The sequence below is a fragment of the Maylandia zebra genome, linkage group LG19 (assembly GCF_041146795.1).
Source record: "Maylandia zebra isolate NMK-2024a linkage group LG19, Mzebra_GT3a, whole genome shotgun sequence".
NCBI classification, from domain to species: domain Eukaryota; kingdom Metazoa; phylum Chordata; class Actinopteri; order Cichliformes; family Cichlidae; genus Maylandia; species Maylandia zebra.
This window is the reverse complement of record NC_135185.1, coordinates 30,301,984-30,321,722: the sequence shown is the minus strand read 5'-3', so window position 1 is coordinate 30,321,722 and position 19,739 is coordinate 30,301,984. Positions and strand designations below refer to the sequence as shown.

Here is a 19,739-nt window from a genome sequence, read left to right as displayed (position 1 = left end):
CTGCCCCAGCCCCCTGAAACCCTGAATGGATTTATTGGAAGATAATGGGTGGATGGTTGGTTGGGTTTAAAGATAGTATTCCCTCTAGAAAACTTCAGACCAGCATTTTTGGTTAAGCACAGTCTTTCAGATTAAAGACAAAGTTACAGTGACCCTGCAGCTGCTTGATTATTAACTGCTGTCCTGTAAAATAGCACTGATATGGAACCTCTGTGAGTGTGTGGGAAACAGAGCAGCCTTTCCTGTTCTTTGAGAGAAAACACTCAAGAGAAAAATGGCCGGAAACCTCCAGGGCCTTTTGATTCACTCTGAGAAATCAAGTCAAGCTACCTGAGAGCTTGGAGACCTCGTAGTGTCTGAAATGAGCCAGTAGATGAACATATTTCATCAATTAAAATATTTCTAACATTTTGAGTTATTTTCCAGTGTTAGAAAATCAGCACTGCTCAGTGTTAGTCTTTGTTGATCTTCAAAACTGACTAGGTTACTTTTAAACATATAACACTGTCAAAAGTGTTCATTTAACACTCAACAGTGTTGTATTTAACACTCAGAGGTGTGGACCCATATAGACACTCTCCAGTGTTAATTTAACACTGGAGATTTTGCTGTGTGGGTGAACTTCGTTTTTGGTTTTCTTGTTTGTTTGTTTTGCTTTCCAGTGTTACGATGCAGTGACCAGATGCCAAACCTGCTACAAAATGTTCCAACCAAAAAATTCCGATGACTCAGGCGTTGTTTATGTAGTATTTGTCTGTAAGAGTACACCCTATAATTAATTTGTTCCTTCAAAACCAATTCTGTTCTTTGTTGTCAATGCCAAGTACCACACTCCACCGATACTTTTTTGGTGTGATGTGTGTCAGGGACAGTACATTCTGGGTGTGACTGACTGAAGCTGCCCAGAGCATCTGCCAGTTCATAAAGACTGTTTTATTTGGAGTAAGAGCTCGATCGAGCCACATTAGAGCACTGATAATTTACGACTGCCTCCAGCAGCTCTCATTATAGCTACAACAATAAAGATAGGACATTCAATAACTGCTCCCTGCCACACTCTTTGCCAAAGAGTAGAGGAAATATGAAAAGTTGTATTCACGGTGTCACTCAGAACAGAGTGCAAACATCTGTGACATTTCTTTCTTTTTCATTTCCTCAGTAATTACTCAAGAGCAGCTGTGCTGTGTGTGTTCATTGCTCGTTATTAGGATGGCAAATAGACTGGCCCTGCTACCACTGGCATCCCGATTCATGATTATACATCACACAAAGCAGCGTAGAGTAATTTTAACAGTTATTGTGGTGTTTTGGATTTAAAGTCAGATTGCGTACATTTAGAAACTCTCACCTCAGTGCACAACACCCCTCGGCCAGACCAGTGACACCGCGGTGAGTTTGGGTGTAAATGAGATTAGGGAAATGAAATTAAGTGGTGCAAAAGTGACGTTCCTCAGGGATCGAGGCAGCAGGTCCCCGTTCCTGCTCTGTGCAGATTGAATTAAGAGATCCAGCCCACATGAGTCATGTTCTGCTTTGACGAGAAGAAACACTTTTCATGCAAACTGCTAGTGATAATGAATGAGTTGTGTTGATTGCCGCACAATGATGGATGAATACCAACTGTGATCTTTCTCTTCTGCCACATGTAACCAGATCAGACGCAGCTCAGGCCCAAACCAGAAGTCAGATTTACGCTTTTGATCTGAGTAACCTGAAAGCTTTATATTTCGTATAATGCACTTACTACGTGACGTACGAGCTTCTGCGTCTATTAGACGATTGAAACATTATTTGTGTCTTATTAATAGATGGTCTTCCTGTTTCGATGAAGTTGCCTTCCCAATCAAAAAAACACTCAGGTCCTCTCATAGAGGGGTGAGGTGACCCTCAGGAGACAGAGCTGACCATCCAGTGTAAGAGGGCAAGGGCTCTAAAGTGGATGGACTCCATTAGCGGCCTAATCACTTTCTCTTTAACATATTTCCAAGATGACCATCAGCCATTGACTGACCAAACCAAGGTCAAGAGTTCAGATTGAGTACACATTAGCATGCAGGTGGAGGCTCCAAACACAAGAAACAGTGTTTTTTTAGGGATGTGACAACTGTTCTGTGTAGTGGTGGATAGAACAGCTTGAACATGCTGAGCACATGACCTCAGTCTCTTTGTGTTATTGTCAATGTTCTTTACAACTAGGGCTCTTTTTTAACAACATAATTTCCTAAAATTGTGGTTCACAATGCACATGGAGCACAAAATATGCACTTTACTTTTTAATTTACTTATTAAAAGAAAAAGCTTCATAGAACCAATTCTGTGGGCTTAAATAGCAATGCAATTAAGAGTAAAAAAATAATGCAAAATGTCAGACATATGGAGATGTTTGCACATATGTTGGTGAAGAATTACCTCCTAAGAATATTGATCCCAGGTCTCACATTTCCTCTGCACTTTGCCAAACACTGGTATGGTAAAGAGGTTTTATTGACTGACTTATCTTTATTGTTATAGCCACAGTAAGCGGTAAATCATGCAGTCATCTGCTTTGAATGCTATCAGTCCATTAAATGTTATCTGTTACCAGTCGTCGTAGCTCCCATAATTATACTTTAGATTGAGCACACAGCGTGTGATTGCCGATGATTCGTGTGACTCAGGCTGTCTTGAGTTTTTGTAATTAAATGCATGGAAAAACTGATCAGGTGGTGTACAGCCCAGCGTTAGACCAAAGCCTGTAATAGACCTCAGATCCATGTCAGTGTCATTATTTCCTTAGCTTAACTGTGAAAACAACCCTCCTACAACATACTACAATAACTACTTTTCCCAAGTAGTTTTGATGCTTAAACCTAACCAAGCACAAAAATGAATAAAAACTCAAGAATGAAAGAACTTTATGATAAAGGCCTGCTGTGCCAGCTGGAGAAGGATGCACCCAACAGGTATTAGTGTCTTCAAATCCTAACATGGCAAGAAGTAGAGGTGCAGCCTTACTTATACGTTGAAGAATAGACTGGAAGAAGAATAAAATCTCATCAAAAAAAGAAGAAACTGAATGCTGTGCAAACAGAAACTCTCGATTCATTTAGCGTCTCTTTCTTTAGTAAACTCATGAATAGTAAAAATTAAAAGCATGTTGGGCGTGGACTGAAGGGAAACGAGTACTCATATTTTCTGAGTCATCACGGTCATCTGACATTTTTGTCATGAACAGCTTGTACCAGGACTGCACAGTACCAGGTTTCTGTGTACCACATGTGACCACATGGGGTGTAGAAAACCACTAACAAACACATGACTCTGTCTTGTTTATCTGGATAATCTCATTAGTTTTAATGAAAACGCCACGTCTCAGACAACACTGATAGCTCGCTTCACTTTACTGTTTTTCTGCAAACAGTATCTTATTGGGTCACTGTATGGTCAACCCCGGCTTATCATTTGGGTGATGCTCTTTCAGGTACTATCGTTGTACCTTGGACAGTGGTTTGTACCTAACAGAGACCAGCGCTGAATCTCGAGGAACACTTTTGTTCTTTAATGTAATGCTGGAAAAATTAAGCATAGTAACAACAATAGAAAGTGCATGCTGGGCGCAGGGGTAATCACTTAGAAACAGAAACAAAGAAACCAAAGAATCAGACCAAGCTCGGTGAGAATAAATGGCACACAAAGATTTGGACCCAGAACTTCATCCCGTGTGACCGTAATAAGACAGATACAGAATCAGATATGTCAGAATACACTAAATATGTTCATTTATAAGTTGAAGACTTATTCATTATTATTATTTGTACCTAATCTCCTTTTCTGTAGGACTAAATTCTGACTAGCAGCTGACATGACACCTTAAAAGTCTTGAACAAACTGTGAAAATATGCAGCCTTTACTGCTTTGTTATGTACCTTTTTTGGCACTTGGAAAACATAATTTACGGTTCAGTAATTCGTCCGAGGGAGAGCCTGCACTTGTATTGACAGAAATGTACTTTCACTGAAACCTTTATCTCTGAGAACAGAGTTATGTAATGAGTTCTACAGATTTTTCTACCTGAGAGGATATTCTGTCTGTTTTACATGTTTTGTGCATGTGAGATCTCTTTGCTCTGCTGTTTTCATGGCTCTAAACCTTTGACCTAGTTTGGGACTGAGTTCTAGGAAAGCAGAGCAGTGCGACAGAACTGTGGCTTGTTTATCCATGGAAGGAGCCCAGACAGGGAAAGAAACCCTATCTGCACCCCACCTGCCCGCAGAGCCCCTAACGCTCCCTCTATACTGTAAGGACTGTGGGTCCTCTATAATAGCTTATGTGCACTCTGGTAAACAGATTATTCCCAACGCCAACACCACTGAACATTGCACCATGTTTATCAGTATTTTGCTATTTTTCACCGTCAGTTTTCTTTACGACGGTTAAAAGACTTTATGAGGTTTTACAAAATGAGATGCTAATGCATTTTGTGTGTTTGAGGAATGCCTTGAATTAAAAAATGACCCTTTAAAGCTGGACCAACCACTGTGCTTGGAACAATTTAAGAGGCATAAAACTGGGAGCAGCAAGGAAAATAGTTTTAAAGCATTCTATAAGTCACAAGAATCTGCATAGAGAGGCTTTGAAGTTTCTTACATCCAATTTAATATAAATTCACAAAAGAGTGTCTTAAAGATTCTTGGCCCATGCTTTTAACAGCTCTCTGAGGAAAACTAAGCACTTTCATAATGCCAGAGGTGGCTTTCTTTGGCGATATGATGTGGGAATATGAATCAGGAGGGTCTGTATGCACGGACAAAATATAAGAGATGTATATGAGACTAGATAAACAGGGAAGGAAATCCCGAACACAATTTTCTCATACAGATTTGTATGTTTTTATTCAAAAACTTTATTTTAAAAAATGTGCATTAACATTTCATAATATTAACAAGGTTACAATATCATAACATATCATAAAAATGTCAGACCTTCTCTGTGGATAGTGTGGAATCTTAAAAACATGACGTGCTGATTTTTGTGTGCAATATGAAATACAATGAGAGTCGCCTGCATATTAAAGTGAACAGTTGAAAAATGAGATGAGATGAGAATGTCATAGATTTCCGAGTGACATGAGATAGTTTTCTCCCTTTTAGTTGAAACCAAATAAAGTATTTCCTTTTAAAGCACCATTTACCCTTGAAATATTTACCAAGACTTCATTTGTTTTTCCACTAAAATGAAAATTATTTTCATAAAAAGCGGAGTTTACTCTTTATATAACTTCCAGCAGCAGGGATTTCCTGTCGTTGGATCTGAGCTCTCTGCAGTTGCTGAAAATGTTCAAAACAGCTGTCTCGATAGAGAAAAGGTGCTCATCCTCCACCTCCGGACAGTGGTGCCTCATAAATTCTGCAAGGCGGACCAGGTACTCAATGTTGTGGCCGGTGTTGCCTCTGCAGATGGCAATCTGGGCGGCAATCTCCCCGTCCGAGGCCGGCCCGAGGTAGATGGGGTTGTCAGGTGTGGCGATGTAAACAAGGGACAACACTGAACCGTGACCGTCTTTAGGAATGAATTCCACCATCTCTGTTATGTACCCGCCCTGGACAACCTCTCTCATGTTTAAATACTGAAGAGACGCTTCGACCTGGCACTCAGTCACTTCATAGGCCACGCCCCACGTGCAAGCCTGCAGAGTACAAACAGGTGGAGGTTGACACACTTGCAACACTTGCAAGACTTGACTTTGTGAACATATTCAGAGAGAAAAACCTAAAAATAAAACTACAGTGTTTTGGTTTGTCAAACAACATTGATTGAGCCTATAGGATGTTATTTAAAGTCCAGTTTTTACTTGACCCAGTGCCAGAATTTAATAGAAATTAGAACATTAAACAGTAGAACAAACAGTAGACAACCAGTAAATAATGGGTTTAACATTTTCCCTGTTTATCACGCCACAGTTACAGTTTATTGCAACACATCACACAAAAACTCATAATCAGAAAGGTGGAAAGTTTAAAATAGCAAAGTTGTTCTTTTAGTGTGATTGGCCGGTTAGCTAATTATTTTCTGAGCAGAGTTATTACTTGTTATTTGTTTTTATTTGTCACTTGTATTGCAATACATCTGAGAAGACCAGTGACTCACAGTCAGACATTCCAGTCTGAGTAAACAACACAGCCTCATCGGGCTTGTTGTGCTGACATTTAAAAAAAAAAGAAGAAGAAGATATTTTTAAGATATTTTAGTTTTAGTTTTGCTTTTTAAGGGTTATAGAATTTCTGAATCCACTGCTTTACTTACACATTCAATATTTAAGTGGTTCACTCACCTCCTCATCTGCTATTAGTGTGACAACTCTGGCTGGCTGTAGAGAGCAAAAACACCGACAGTGAGAACTCAACAACCAACAAGAAAATGCTTCATACTTCACAACAACATACTGTAGCCTACATCTAAAAATGCACGAGCGAACTCCTAAAGGATCAGAATCAGCAGGAAATACTTGTGTTCCAGGTGTGGCTGCAAATCTCACCTTTTCCTTGTCCCCTCGATGAAAGTCATCTCCGTGCCAGAACCGTCTCTTGTATCCTCTAATGTACCCTATTTTTCTTCTCTTGTGTTCAAAATCGGGTTTCCACACTAGGGAGCCATAGCCAAATATCCACAGGCTGCTCTTTTCCTTTATAATGTCCTGAGGTTTCATTGTAGGCACTTAACTTCGTTTGGGAAGAGAAAAAACAAAAGTCCACAAGTAGCTGCTCGATGTTATTTCCAGTCTTCTACGACCTCATAGAGTCTCATACATCAGGCTGCTCCTATATATAGATATATAGATAAATAAAGCGCTGAAAGGAGGAACCATCTTTCACGTCACAATGATCATTACATCAGTAATTAGTCAGTGTCATCAAAATGCAAATACTGTCCATTCCTCCTTAGTATACCGACGTGCACACATGTGTATTTGTTGATCAAAGTACGTCAGAGAGACACGACCTTGGCCAATTAAATAGAAGGGGCGGGGCTCTTTTGTGGCGACGCCTCGCCTAAGTTTTGAGTCGTTGCGCATGAGAACACGCAAGCACCCGGGGCAGGGAAATAAGAAGAATAAGCAGATATATTTTAAAGAAAAGAAGAAAGAAACTGTCTTTGTTTCTAACGTTTTAATCTTTATGAGCACTTTCAATATACAGCATAGGGTCAAACTCATAGTGCAGAGGTAATCACATTACCTATAAATAGCCGGGACTGTTATATCTGTGCTCTCTTAAGCTCATTAGGTGTCTGTGTTCTCTATAGACGAGCTTAACACCGCAGTGGCTGATAACTGAGATCAGTTTGTCCTCTATAAGTCGGTGAGGATGATATTTGATGGGTTAAGAAAGGAGAGAACTACTTTCTTGTTACTTCACATAAAACCTACTGCCACCAGGTGGTTGTGAAAGACATGGCTCTTTACTTGAGAGAAACATCAGCCTGGTGCTTTGATATTGGCTGAAGGCTGGGTTAAGTAAGTAAAGTGTTAGATCTCCAAAGAGAGGGTGCAATTGTTATTAGTCCCTGTGTGCATCATGGAGCCTTGGCTGCGGGGCCCTTTGTTTGCTGTGATCATGCGCCATTAGTTCGAGGACATATAGATTTTCTCCGCGCACTAGTTTTGCTGTGTTTCTCACACCTTTCACCTTTCAGTCAGCTACAAGAATCAATTATTGATCATTATAGACGCAGATATCAAGAGATGCAGCAGTTCCAAGATCCATTTAAGCAGAAAAGACAACAAGGACTCTTTATTATGACATACAGACTTTTAAATATATATATATATATATATATATATATATATATATATATATATATATATATATATATATATATATATATATATATATATATATATATATATATATATATATATATGTTTGAGTATTTTCTTACATTTCCTGCCAATTACAATGCTGCCCACTGAATGATTGCTAGCACAATGATTTCATATCACGCAGACACAGATCTCATAGACATAGTATCATCAGAAGAAGCTACCAGGCCAAATATTACTGCATCTATAGACAATGACGTCACTTTCACACCAGGCGACACAAATAAAGCTTCTAGATGATTCCAACATTTAATTTAGGATCTCTATTCGACCAGATGGACACTCAACCGACGAAGACCGACAAACAAACAGTGTACCAGATATGTAGTTCTTGTTTCTTTTCATAGCAAAAATAATAACAATACAATAAAAACACCAAAACAAAAACACTTTAAAAATATATTCACCTTTGCGAGGCATCAACTTAAAAACAGATGTACAAGTCATACTTCTAATCTCAACATATAAATATACACTATATACAAAATAATCTTATAAAACATAGAAAGAGAAAAATCAGTGCTTCATATACTTAAATTACTAATGAAATACTAATCTTACAAAATAACATTATTGATTCAGTAATTTCCATTAAAGGCGTTCTCGGTACGATAGTCACAACATGTATTTCTTTGTCTTGATTTAAGGGGGATTTTGCATAAAGTAAAACAAGGCCTTATTATGAGTTTTCCCTGCACGGCGCTTTAGCATATTGCATCATTTGATCTTTCACACACAAAGAAATCAAGATAAGCAGGGCACAACAATTCCCTTTAAAAAAGGGGGTATAAGGCTTTGTGATCAAGGCTGAATACATTCTTTATAAAACGGATTGAATTTTCAAACGATAATCCTAAACATCTCTCAAAAATGAACCGTTTTCAGTAGTTTTCTTTTTTTCAGTCCCTTTTTCTTTTCTTCTTTAGCACAATGCTGGTTTTTGTTTGCATAGCGCGTCGCAGGTCAGATGAAATGGAAAAAAAGCCGGCTCCATCCACATTCCCGTTGGCGGTGAGTTGATTTGTTTGATTGCCGATTACTGCAATAAGATGGAAAGCGTCCATCGGGATAGCCCGCTTCTTCCACTCAGCATGCGGGCACACGCATCTTGGCCCGTTGCCCTCGGAGGAACTTGAACAGAGCGGACGAGGTTGCGAGAGCAAGCCTGATTGGCTCATTATTTCCCTTTTTAAAAAAAAAAAGAAATCCCAGTCTTTACATTCGCACATAGATTAGTAGCTTTACTTCTATTGCATTCAGAGAGCACACAAGCTCTATCCAGTTATCAAGTTTTCAAGAGCAGCAACTTGCGTTTAAATAAATCCCAGTCTTTCCACACTTGTAAACAGTCCACAAGAAATCCAATGTTGACGATGAATAATATATTCAATTTATTATACCTGAAAGAGACAGAGTCCAAACATTTAGTGACAATCACAGCAACACCTGCAAGATCTAAATGACCAGTTATTAAAGGGCTGGAACAAGTAAATAGATTTACCTCAGTTGCAATGATGCATTCATTTTTCTCTTCTGCTATTACAAAGACAGACTGGTACATTGAATCTCCAGAAGAACTTATTGTAGATATTCTACACTCTGGTCTCTCACTGTAAAGACACAACATGTCAGGCACACGGCACAAAAACAGTGCATGGTGGTATAAGTCAACATATGCATCTCTTCTCATCCACCTACCTGTACATTCTACTTAAATGTTTCGTGTCTTCTATTGACTTTTCACAGTTTTCATCTTTGTCCACAAGGGACAGTTCATCCTTGTACCTCGCGGAGGGTTTATAGTCCAGGTGGTAGTGGTTGATGCATTTGTGATTAGACTTTTCCCTGGGACAGTCCACCTCCAATTCAAACTTTTTATTGGTGTTCTTGAGCTCTAGAGTAGAGATGAGGTTCTCCTTCTGAAGGTCAACCTTGGAGAGGTTGTTCATGGTGTCCGAGTCCTGCTCCTTATCCTTCTGCTTCTTGATGTGCCCCATCACTGCCACTGCCATGCACAAAAGCAACAGAGCAGCCACTACGCCCACACCCAAAACGATGGCTACCAACTTTTGCTTCTCACTGGACTCCCAGCTTATTGTGGGGCTGGGGGTGTTGGCTTGATGCTCACTGTTGAACTGGCACTGAGGGCCGCTGTAATGGGCCGGGCAGATGCAGGTGGACTGGCCTTTGGCTCCTGTGGTGCAAGTCCCTCCATTGAGGCAGGGTTGAGAAGCACAGTAGTCTGTGGGCTTGTCGCAGTGGCGGCCTGTATACCCTAGGGGACAGGTGCAGGTGTAGTCGTTGATGCGATCTATGCAGGTGGAGCCGTTTGCGCAGGGGTTTGCGGCGCACTCGTCGACATTGATCTCGCAGCGCGGTCCCGTGAAACCTGAGCGACAGCTGCACACTCGGAGGTTACCGCGGACCACGCAGTGTCCACCTGTGCAAAAAACACCATCATTATTGATTACTGCTGATGTAGAAATACAGCACCATACATGCTTTTGCAGTGATGTGCGTCTGGTCTCTTACCATTGGTGCATTGCAGTGAGGTACATTTGTCCACTTTCTTCTCACAGTTAAGTCCAGTGTATCCTGGTGGACACTCGCATGTGTAACTACGGCCATTATCTTTCTCTTGGCATGTGCCACCTTGGAAGCATGGTTTGTCTGCACAAGTGAGCACCCTGTGTTCACAGTGTTGTCCTTCGAATCCCTGCGGACACTCACACCTATACCCATCCTCAGAGTCCTGCAGGAGAAAAGATATAAGGTTTTTTTTTAAAAAACCCTCCGTGTCAGACGTTTTTTATCACATCCTGTTCACGACTGCCCCAACAAACCCCATTATCCTTAGACCAAATTCTATTTACAGTACATCGTCTGTGAACTGGGTCACCCACTGACTTGACAATCGATAGCATCCTCCTGGACAAGCAGATAGACGGAGGCAAAAACAAAAACAGGAAAGCCTGTGTTGTGGGAAAGGAGAGAGAGAGACTTCCGGACTCACCAGGCAGCGACCTCCGTTGTGGCAGGTCTGCCTGTCACATTCCCTGACCTCCGAGTCGCAGTTAACCCCGGTGAAGCCTGGCAGGCAGGTGCAGGTGTAGCTGCCCTGGCCTGTGTTCAAGCACGTGGCCCCGTTTGCGCAGGGTTTATGGTGGGTGCAGTAGTTCAGGTCTGTAAACAAACAGGAGAAAACGTGATTACTGGAACCAAAAGGAGGGATTGCATCAAATGAGCCAGACATTTTCTGCTTTTTGCATTATCCTTTGAGACAAAGACGTCTGGAGTCGCTTTCTAATTCACTCACCTTGGTCACAGAAGATGCCCCCCCAGCCTTCTTTGCAATTGCACTGCCAAGCCTCTTTACAGGTACCGTGTTTACAGGACGGGTGGATTTTACACACATCACAAAAGAGACCCTGCCAGCCCTGTCTGCATCTGTTCACACAAAATATAATAGCTGGATCACACACAAATCAACTTTCATCTGCTCACTCACATACAAGAGCTACAACAAGCCTGACAAAAGGGGAACAATAGTGAAAAAAGGTCCCCTTGTGCTTTGAATACTTTATATTTCTCATGACTAGGGTTGACTTTTATTTACCCTTTTCGTTGGCTAATTGTGGAGGGACACCAAACCAAAGTGAATACTCACTTGCACTCTCCAGGTAATGTGCAGTTTCCGTTCCTTTCATTGCAGCCTTCAAGACAGATTGCTGAGAGAGAGGGGGGGGATAATTTAGTGTTATTAACTTATTAGGCAATTATTAAAACAGTATTTATTTATTTATTTTACTCGCTGGTGTATCAATAAAAACGATTTCCTGTTGAGTGTCGCGAGGCACACTGACTTTGCATGATTTTTAATTTTTCATTAATTTATTTTTTGCACTGTTGGTTAGAGCGGAGCAGATGTTTGCTCTAAAAAAAAAGAAAGAAAAGGGGGGGGGGGGGGAGCAGGACAGCTGCCCCATTGTTACGGGCGCACTGTTCGAGCCCCGTGTGCAGCTGCCGCCCCACACCGCCTCCACAATAGGGCCTGCAATTTAGTGGCGCGTGGCGGGCGATAATGCCGCGATTAACCCCGACGCGTGCTGCCGAGCGACCACCGCCCTGGATTAAATCTCACGCGCCCAGAAAGAAAGCAGCATCAAGTTAGTTGTCGTCAGATTTCACCTGAACCTCACTTGTGCGCAAATTGTGCCCTGCTTCCTCGCGTCCCACGCACACCTGTGATCATGTGGCTTAACAGGTCATTTAATATGGGCCAAATGAAGTCAAGAAAAAGAAAAATTGGAAGGATTGAGAGAAAAACAAATGTACAGAACCTCCCTTATCTTCCTTTGTAACTACCTAATATAAAGCTGTTAATGGCCTGTGTTTTTTGCTCCATTTAGGACTAATGCGCAAGCAGCCTTCCTGAAATCTGACTCATGACCTTTTATACAAACAAAGAAAAGTGCCCATATGGTGTCTTCACTCTTGCTTACGTTCTTGGCAGTATTCTCCCCTCCATCCCGGCAGACAGGCTTCTTCCCCATCAGGCTTGCAGGTGAAGTGGCCAAAACGGTCGTCTCTTGGAGCGCATCTTTTGGAACAAGTGGCCCCGTAGTAATTTTCATTGCAGATGAACCGGTATGAGTAACGTAGCTCCGTCTGCCTCCCGCTGAGCACATCCTTGGACCACTCACGCCCTATTCCCAACTGCCTTTGGATGGTAAAATAACTAATCAAGAATTCGGGGTTGGTGGTATCTGTGAATAAAACAGAAAAAAACATTTAATCCTATTTAGGCCACAAACTGGCTCACATGAGAGACTGTTTAAAATTTAGGCTGCTCTATGACGTTAACACATCTAACAATTATAAATTTTAACACGATACACAATTTAAGAGGCATACTTAAAAGGCCTCCTCAAATTCCCCTTGCCGTCACTTCTCGCCATTACGCGCTGCGTTCACAGAGATTAAAAAGAAAAGAAAAAAGGAAAAAAAAGGTGTAAAATCCAGGAAAAGCCTGTCATGGGACTTTTGGCAAGGGTTCAAATTCTCATTTAAGCGATGTACACTTTCCCATGCCTGCCAAAAATAAATCAAGGGAAGTACGATTGTGTTTGGCGAGATTTGATTGCAAAGGATTGTCGTGTGACTCATGACATCCTAACAAACACGAACCCATGACGCTGAAACACCAGATGCGTTTGCCAGCACTTCATACGTTCATCACGTTTCTGATAAAAGCGGACTTTTCAGTAACAAGTAAAGCAAGTTACACCCACAATGCCTCCCTCTAGTGGCGAAAACCCAATAAACATCTCCTCACCTCCGGGCTGCTCCGCTGCAGGAGAATTCCAGGCTTCAATAACTAAGGAGAAAGCACCCTGTGGGGACAAATGAGGGAAACAATGGTCACAAAACAACCTGAAGATCTCATATCTTTAGCTTTGTTTGGATGAAACGGGGTTTGGGGCACAACACTTTACATATATATAAAAGAAAGCAGTTGCACTTAATTCAAATGATCCCGGCAACAGATATAGGGACTGGATTGTGTCCTACATGAGTTCACATAGTTGAACGCAGACTCAGTTTTAGGCAAAGGATAAAACAAGTCCTCTGACCCTTAAGCGTAGTTTAAATGGCACAAAAACGTTGCATTTAATTGGTGTGACAAAAGCTAAGTACTATATGCAAAATACATTTCAGAGTGTTGTTTGGTAGAAGCATTTTTCAGCACTTATCAGCTGTGAAGAGCGCATTTTTAAACGTGTAGATTTGGTTTGGTTTCTGCGTAAAAGCGTCAGACGAGTGCGCCCGACAGGACAGGTGCTCTTACCGGCCAGGTGAAGTTGAGCGGCAGGCGTAGCCTGGCGTCCGGCCGGATGCTGAAGGAGTCGGTGCCCAGAATAGGTGTGCTGGCGTTGGCAAATATGCAGTTTCCAGGAGACACCTCCTTCTGGAAATTCTTCAAACAAACCTTGAAATAAGTCCTGCAGCCACTCATGCCGCAGCTAAGCCCATTTGCCAGCAAACCTTTCGTGTTCTGAAAATGATTCAGCTCTATCTCGAACACACCCGTTCCGAAAACCTAGAAGGAAATGAAGAGTGAGCACAGAAAAATACATTTTTCCCAAAATATAAACGCAAAGATTTAAAAAACAAAAATACCTGAGTAGATACTGTAATAACTATTGCGAGGACAGATGTGAACCAAACGGCCATCCTTTAGTTTTATGTGCGTATCCTTAAAAAACAGTTTGTCCTCCCACAAAAAGACGCTCCTATTCCAAAAATGCAGTGATGATAAAATAAAGTGATCAGAATAAATAGAATCCTTTTCTTTTCCTCCAAAGCCTGTAGGACAAGATCCAGCTCCACAATCAGTATCCAGAAGAAGAAGTTGGGAAAAGACCGAGTTATCCGTGTGCTTGAGGTTAGACAAATATCAGTAACGTCAATATCCACAAGTGACTCATTCTGCGGTCTTTATGTTGCCCATCCATCGTGCCGGTTAGTTGTTGTTTGAGTTTGCTGTGCTGATGTGAGCCTTGTTTTGCCAACAGTGATGCGGGCATGTGGCGGAGCATCAGCGCATAGTGACTCCCAGTGAAGGATGCTTGACGTCCCTCCTCAGTTTTTATACGCCGTTACAGACAATGTCAGTGGGTAAACACCGCCCACTCCCCTCTCCACTTTTTTTTTTTTTTGGTGTGTGTGTGTTTCTCTTTCTCTCTCACACATGGAGTGTCATTAACATGTATAATGATTTTTAGAGGAGTTTGTTGCTTAAAATAAGCGATTTTCTGTGCTTTCATACGCTGTTTATGCGTAAACTAAAATTCAATAGTAGGTTGTTGGGGGGTTTTTCTGGGGGAGGGGGGAGGGGGGTTTCATAGTGTTAATATAGATGAAGCTTTCAGGCATCCAGAATTTCTAGATTCACTGTTGCTGTCTTCAGGGGTCACTGCTTGTGTCTCTTTCTTTTCCCCTGTGTTTATTTTAGAAGATGGAGCAGGAGACAGCCCTCCCCAAAATGGATTTAAATGTTAAACACGTGGTGTCACTCATAAATCAGATGAGGAACCCACGATTTTTGAGACCAAGACCCTCATATAAAGTAAAACATTAAGTCCATTTCTATAAATGGGCAGTTATCATGTGAAACGCTTATGTGTGGACAAACACAAAGCTGAGATTGTCCTCTAGCTGAGCACTGTTTGTTGAACTAACATCCACATGGCAGCTGAAAAACAGTCTTCTTCTTTCAAGTGTGTGCATAATTGTTCCAAGAGGGAAAAGAAAAATGAACTCAAAGCAGTATATGAAGGCGACAGAGCAAATAAATTCACACGCCATATGCAATTTTATCTCATGAAAACTCACGCTGAGCGCAGGCATTGTTACCTTTATCACCCCTGCAGCAGGCCAACTTGTCTGGGAGGATTTACAGTGAGGGAACAGGATTTAGTAACCGTTCCCTGGCCATGAAGGTGTGTGGCTGAACGGCTCTCCTGCAGAGATGACATCATCTTTAACCCCCCCCCACCTTTGACTTATAGGTTTGAGGTTCCACTTTTGGGCAGAGACAATGGACTATTGAGTTTGGAGGAGTGTGAGTAATAGACCCAGACATCTCATACTTCTCCTGTATTGAAGCATTTGGCGTTCCCACCATTGACTGAATCACACAGATCCTGCAGTGGTGCATCAGTGCAGCCTCGTACAGTGCCTGCTTTCAACCATGCACTCTTGCTCTGCTTTGTGTCAAAAAGGACCCGAATTTGCTTATCTACAGGGCATCTCGCTGGTATATATGGCTTCCACAGACTCTAGAGCCTCATCAATCTCTTAAGACATGTGTAATGGTGTGCCTGCCTTCCCTTCATACACATCAAAACACCCGTACACTTTAATATTTGATGGAGTCTGGCTAAGGTTTCTCAAGCGCAGCTCAGGTTTCAATTCCTTGTAAAGTAATTGGACTGTGCTAAACACGCAGCGATGCTTGGATTGGAACGTCTTGGTGCAACGCAAGTGAAAACGCTGGCTTGGTTGAAATACGGGGAAGTGCCTTTGGGGTGATGCACTCACCAGACTTTGTTAATATTTACAAATTGTGATTTTATCACTGTCGTTATATTATTATTGTTACTATTATCTAAATGGGGAGAAACCCTGACCTCGATTAATACGGACATTTTAGTCCTTAGCTCTATGAGTTATTTACTCCTGGCCAATGCAAACAATAGGATAACAGAGTCTTTTCTGCTGTGCTGCTCTAGAATAAACACAACCATGGAAACAGACATCGGCCCACCGCAGTTTCATCTGCGGCCTTGCCTGGGACATCATTTTTCTTTGTGACAGTATTTTGTAAAGCCGACTCGTGATTGTTCTATGTATATATTTAGCTGGCATCCAAATCCTAAAAATAACATTTTGACTGGAAAATGAAGAGATATGAAAGCGGCTGCTGACTCATTTTGGACTTATTGGCAAGCTGCTATTGGTGAGAAACTGCTTGATGCAATTGTTTAGATCATCGGAAGTCTCAATTATTTATTCATTTTGTCCCAGGAAACCTTGCTCATACGTTATAGGTTTTAAGAGGCCGGCCATCCAATCAGGTGTGCACTGTTTGTACGTTTATAGAGCAGGTTTGCTTGTTTGTTTGTTTTTATTAAATACGTGTGAGGATATGAGTCGGAGCATGCTTACTCAAAAGTATGCGACCACTGTCAATACACTGTTGTACTTGTTATTTACAAAACACATCGAGCCTATTGTGTCCCTCATGAAGTTAACAGAGATCAAAGACTTTCTTAAATTAATTTTTCATTCGCTAAATGTCACTAAGTATTTACTGTAAATTTGCACTGGACAATGAACCTTATACCTAAGTGAAAATCCACTTGACTGATATGAAAACATTAAGCTCAGTGGGGTCATGTGTCAGTTTTAGATCCAGTTGGAAGCATTTTTTTTCTTTTCATTACATTATTTTGTCTCATTATACCACAGTCTTGGCCATTGTTCCAGTAGTATCAACAATCTAGTAAAGTGCAGTAGAAAGTTACAAAGCTAACAGATGGCCCCCTTTTAGTTCAGATATCTGGCCTGTTTAATGCGCAGCAGTTTAACACTTCTTTACAGCACATTTGATCTCTATGCCCCAATCTGTCCGGCCAATCAATGGGGCTTTTGATGTGCGCTGCCAGTGGATCTGAGGCTTCTAAGCATGCCGCGCTGGGAGGAGAAATCACCTGCTGTTGCAATTAGAAAAACAAGGGGTGGTTCCATTCTCTCACAGCACCATCCACAGCCTAAGCAGCTCTTATTTTTACGCTAAACATACAGAAAATACCCCCTTAAGGATACAAACCCAAATTGTTCAAACGTTACTGTAAGTCTGGGAGACTTAAAAAAAATTTCTAGAGAGATTTTATGTGCTTACGCCAAAGATTAAATGCTTCTAGCTGTAGAGAAGAAAGCATGATTGTGCATGTCTAGCATGATGAAATATAAATCAGCGTGATTTATGTGACACTTTTGGACCTGAGAGTCATTACTGATCAGCTTCTGCATATGTTTGCAAGTTTTTGAACATATGGCCTAAATTACCATGTTAAATATTGCTCTGCATGTCTGTTTTTACTCAGTTTAAACCTTCAGCTTTAATTTAAAGCTCCTGACATTGTGGTTGCCGGTTTAATAACAGCCCGAGGGGCTGTTGTGGAACTTTCCAGCTACCATCTTCGAAGCTGTTGACAAAACAAAACCATCCCCCACACTTGCACCACAACAATCAACACTATGTGGTCACTGGCACCATGTCGTGAACCATGGAGGTGTCAATAAAGGTTTTTGCTTTGCTGAAAAGATGTCTGTTAGCTAAAAGGCATCCTGCATGCCTTCAGTGTATGATTTATGACTCAGGGCCACGCCTTTTCAACAGGTTCCGCTCAGTTTGAAGCGCTTAAAATGGACCAGATCATGTGTGTAACAGCTGTCTGTGTGCTAGTATGCCCCCCCAAAAAACGGCATAGCACACTCCGCTCTCCCACCATGAGGGTCTGTGATTATTCCAACCACCCCCTCAATGTTCAGTATTGATCTCAACAGAACAGCTCCGCCTTTGACACGTGCAGAGATGCTGGATAATCACCGCATCTGTCAATGTGAGCTTAGCAGTGTCACATCCTGCTGCATTTTTAGCAGATGCATTTCCCTTCTGCCGCTGTATTTTTTAACCATTGTCCTCAAACAGACAATAAATATGAAAAGGACACGGCATGAAAGCCAAACATGTTTTTGTGTCCAGGCAGTTGTTGCATGATTGCCAGTGCAAGGATAGTTGTTTGCGTGGCAGAAGCTACTGTAGCCTTGAGGAAATCCTCCTTTCCCAAAGTCAAAGCATAATTGCTTTACGCAAGCCAAAACCGCACAGCAGGAAGAGGAAAGAGATAAATGGATGTGAGGGAAGAACGTGCTGGTGTGAAGAGGGTTGTTAAAACCACAAGAGCGAGCCAATCGGGGACACCAGACAGAGTATGAATTGGTGTCCCACAATTCACACACTAACCTCATTATTATTGGGTAGGCGAGAACAGGTGCATTAACCTTAATGTTCTGTGCAGTACAAGCTTTTTAATGGTTCTTATTAAACACATTTCACTGAAGTTACTGTGCTTTGAGAATCGGGAAACTGCCATCAAAGTAATTGGCAATATTAATCTTCAAAGATGCAAGAGTTTTGGCCTCAGTGTCACCGTAGGGGAAATTCTCAGTAATCACTGAACACCATCAGTGTGATTAGCGTCTGGTAATTTCACCTTGGCATGCCACACTGTTAGATGCTGTGATCTTGTGTGATAAGGGTCTGTGGTTCTGGTTTAATTATCAAGAGACTTAATGATCTCTTATCTGCTGTTCTTCCTCCACTTCCTGAGCGGGCAAGGGGGGGGGCACATGACCTCTAAAGTACACTACACTTTATTATTGTTTATTTATATAGACGGACCTAGGAATATTTTAGGAGGGTCCGTTGTTTTTTCCTTTGACGATTTGAAGTTCCTAGTTGTCCTTTTCCTTTTCGGTGTATGTATGAATAGTTTCCTACCTTTGCTTTCAATTTCACAAACACAGATTCCTGGGAATTTGTCCCGCTGGAAGTTACACGTGGGAGAGTTATGTTTGTGTGCAATGCACTGAGATGAGTGGCTTATTAGGCGAAAGGCTCAGGTAGTGCGAGGCCTCGCTGTGCTCTCTGGTCCTACCAGAAACTATCAGCGGCCGTCAGAGTGAAATGTGACCTTCTGTTTGGATTCTGTTTAATGAGTTGAACTGAAGTTGACCTCATCACACACGCACACACACAGACCCATCTCCACTCTGCAGGACAAACAACAGATGCAAACCCTTTTGTATAAAGTGATTGTTATCCACGTCAACTTAAGGCTTGGCTGTGATATTAACAGTAGTGCAGCGCACAGATTGCACATGTATACATTTGCACGTCCAGTTTGTGTTCCTGTGGACAGCGAATTAGTGGGCGCTATGCCATGTTTGACATGATTTAGGCCCACTTCTATGCTTACCCAGCCTCAAAACGTGACAGCAGGGGCTTAGAGGGTGCTTGAGTCTGAGCACAGTGGTCAGAAGTCTGTGCGGAGCCTGTTTGTCCAGTAAAGGCTCACTGAGGTTGAATCCTTGCAGATGAGCCCGTGTAGAAGGGCTTCATGTTTACAGTGATGAATATGTTCTCACAGTGTCTTACTAATGGGCTTCAGCAGTGATACACCACTGGGCCTCTGTTCTGATGTCAGGCCTGTTGCGCGAGAGGCTCCCTCGCTGCCAGGCCCTAATAGCT

The 19,739-nt window shown here is 41.8% G+C and overlaps 2 protein-coding genes across 2 annotated transcripts; both read right to left on the bottom strand.

Moving 5' to 3' along the window:
- Nucleotides 1-4,844: 4,844 nt before the first annotated feature.
- LOC101481696 (glutathione-specific gamma-glutamylcyclotransferase 1) lies at nucleotides 4,845-6,943 on the bottom strand. Its single transcript, XM_004540739.3, has 3 exons — nucleotides 6,515-6,943; nucleotides 6,311-6,346; nucleotides 4,845-5,665 (listed from the first exon to the last, which is right to left on the bottom strand). The coding sequence occupies exons 1-3, from the start codon at nucleotides 6,683-6,685 to the stop codon at nucleotides 5,249-5,251; spliced, it is 624 nt and encodes a 207-aa protein (XP_004540796.1). The 5' UTR covers nucleotides 6,686-6,943; the 3' UTR covers nucleotides 4,845-5,248.
- Nucleotides 6,944-9,052: 2,109 nt separating this feature from the next.
- LOC101481403 (delta-like protein 4) lies at nucleotides 9,053-14,466 on the bottom strand. The gene is made up of 11 exons (XM_004540738.4): nucleotides 14,039-14,466; nucleotides 13,707-13,958; nucleotides 13,194-13,251; nucleotides 12,361-12,624; nucleotides 11,526-11,586; nucleotides 11,175-11,305; nucleotides 10,872-11,041; nucleotides 10,391-10,610; nucleotides 9,557-10,298; nucleotides 9,360-9,468; nucleotides 9,053-9,258 (listed from the first exon to the last, which is right to left on the bottom strand). The coding sequence occupies exons 1-11, from the start codon at nucleotides 14,090-14,092 to the stop codon at nucleotides 9,253-9,255; spliced, it is 2,067 nt and encodes a 688-aa protein (XP_004540795.1). The 5' UTR covers nucleotides 14,093-14,466; the 3' UTR covers nucleotides 9,053-9,252.
- Nucleotides 14,467-19,739: the final 5,273 nt, after the last annotated feature.

Bases quoted from the DNA above. Each gene is read 5' to 3' on its own strand.
- LOC101481696 (XM_004540739.3), bottom strand. From the start codon at position 6,685: ATGAAACCTCAGGACATTATAAAGGAAAAGAGCAGCCTGTGGATATTT. The intron at 6,347-6,514 runs GTGAGATTTGCA...TGCTCTCTACAG, and splicing joins ATCGAGGGGACAAGGAAAAG to CCAGCCAGAGTTGTCACACT. The intron at 5,666-6,310 runs GTGAGTGAACCA...TGTACTCTGCAG, and splicing joins CACTAATAGCAGATGAGGAG to GCTTGCACGTGGGGCGTGGC.
- LOC101481403 (XM_004540738.4), bottom strand. From the start codon at position 14,092: ATGGCCGTTTGGTTCACATCTGTCCTCGCAATAGTTATTACAGTATCT. The intron at 13,959-14,038 runs GTATTTTTGTTT...ATTTCCTTCTAG, and splicing joins TTATTACAGTATCTACTCAG to GTTTTCGGAACGGGTGTGTT. The intron at 11,587-12,360 runs GTAAGCAAGAGT...CCTCTCTCTCAG, and splicing joins GGGAGAATACTGCCAAGAAC to CAATCTGTCTTGAAGGCTGC.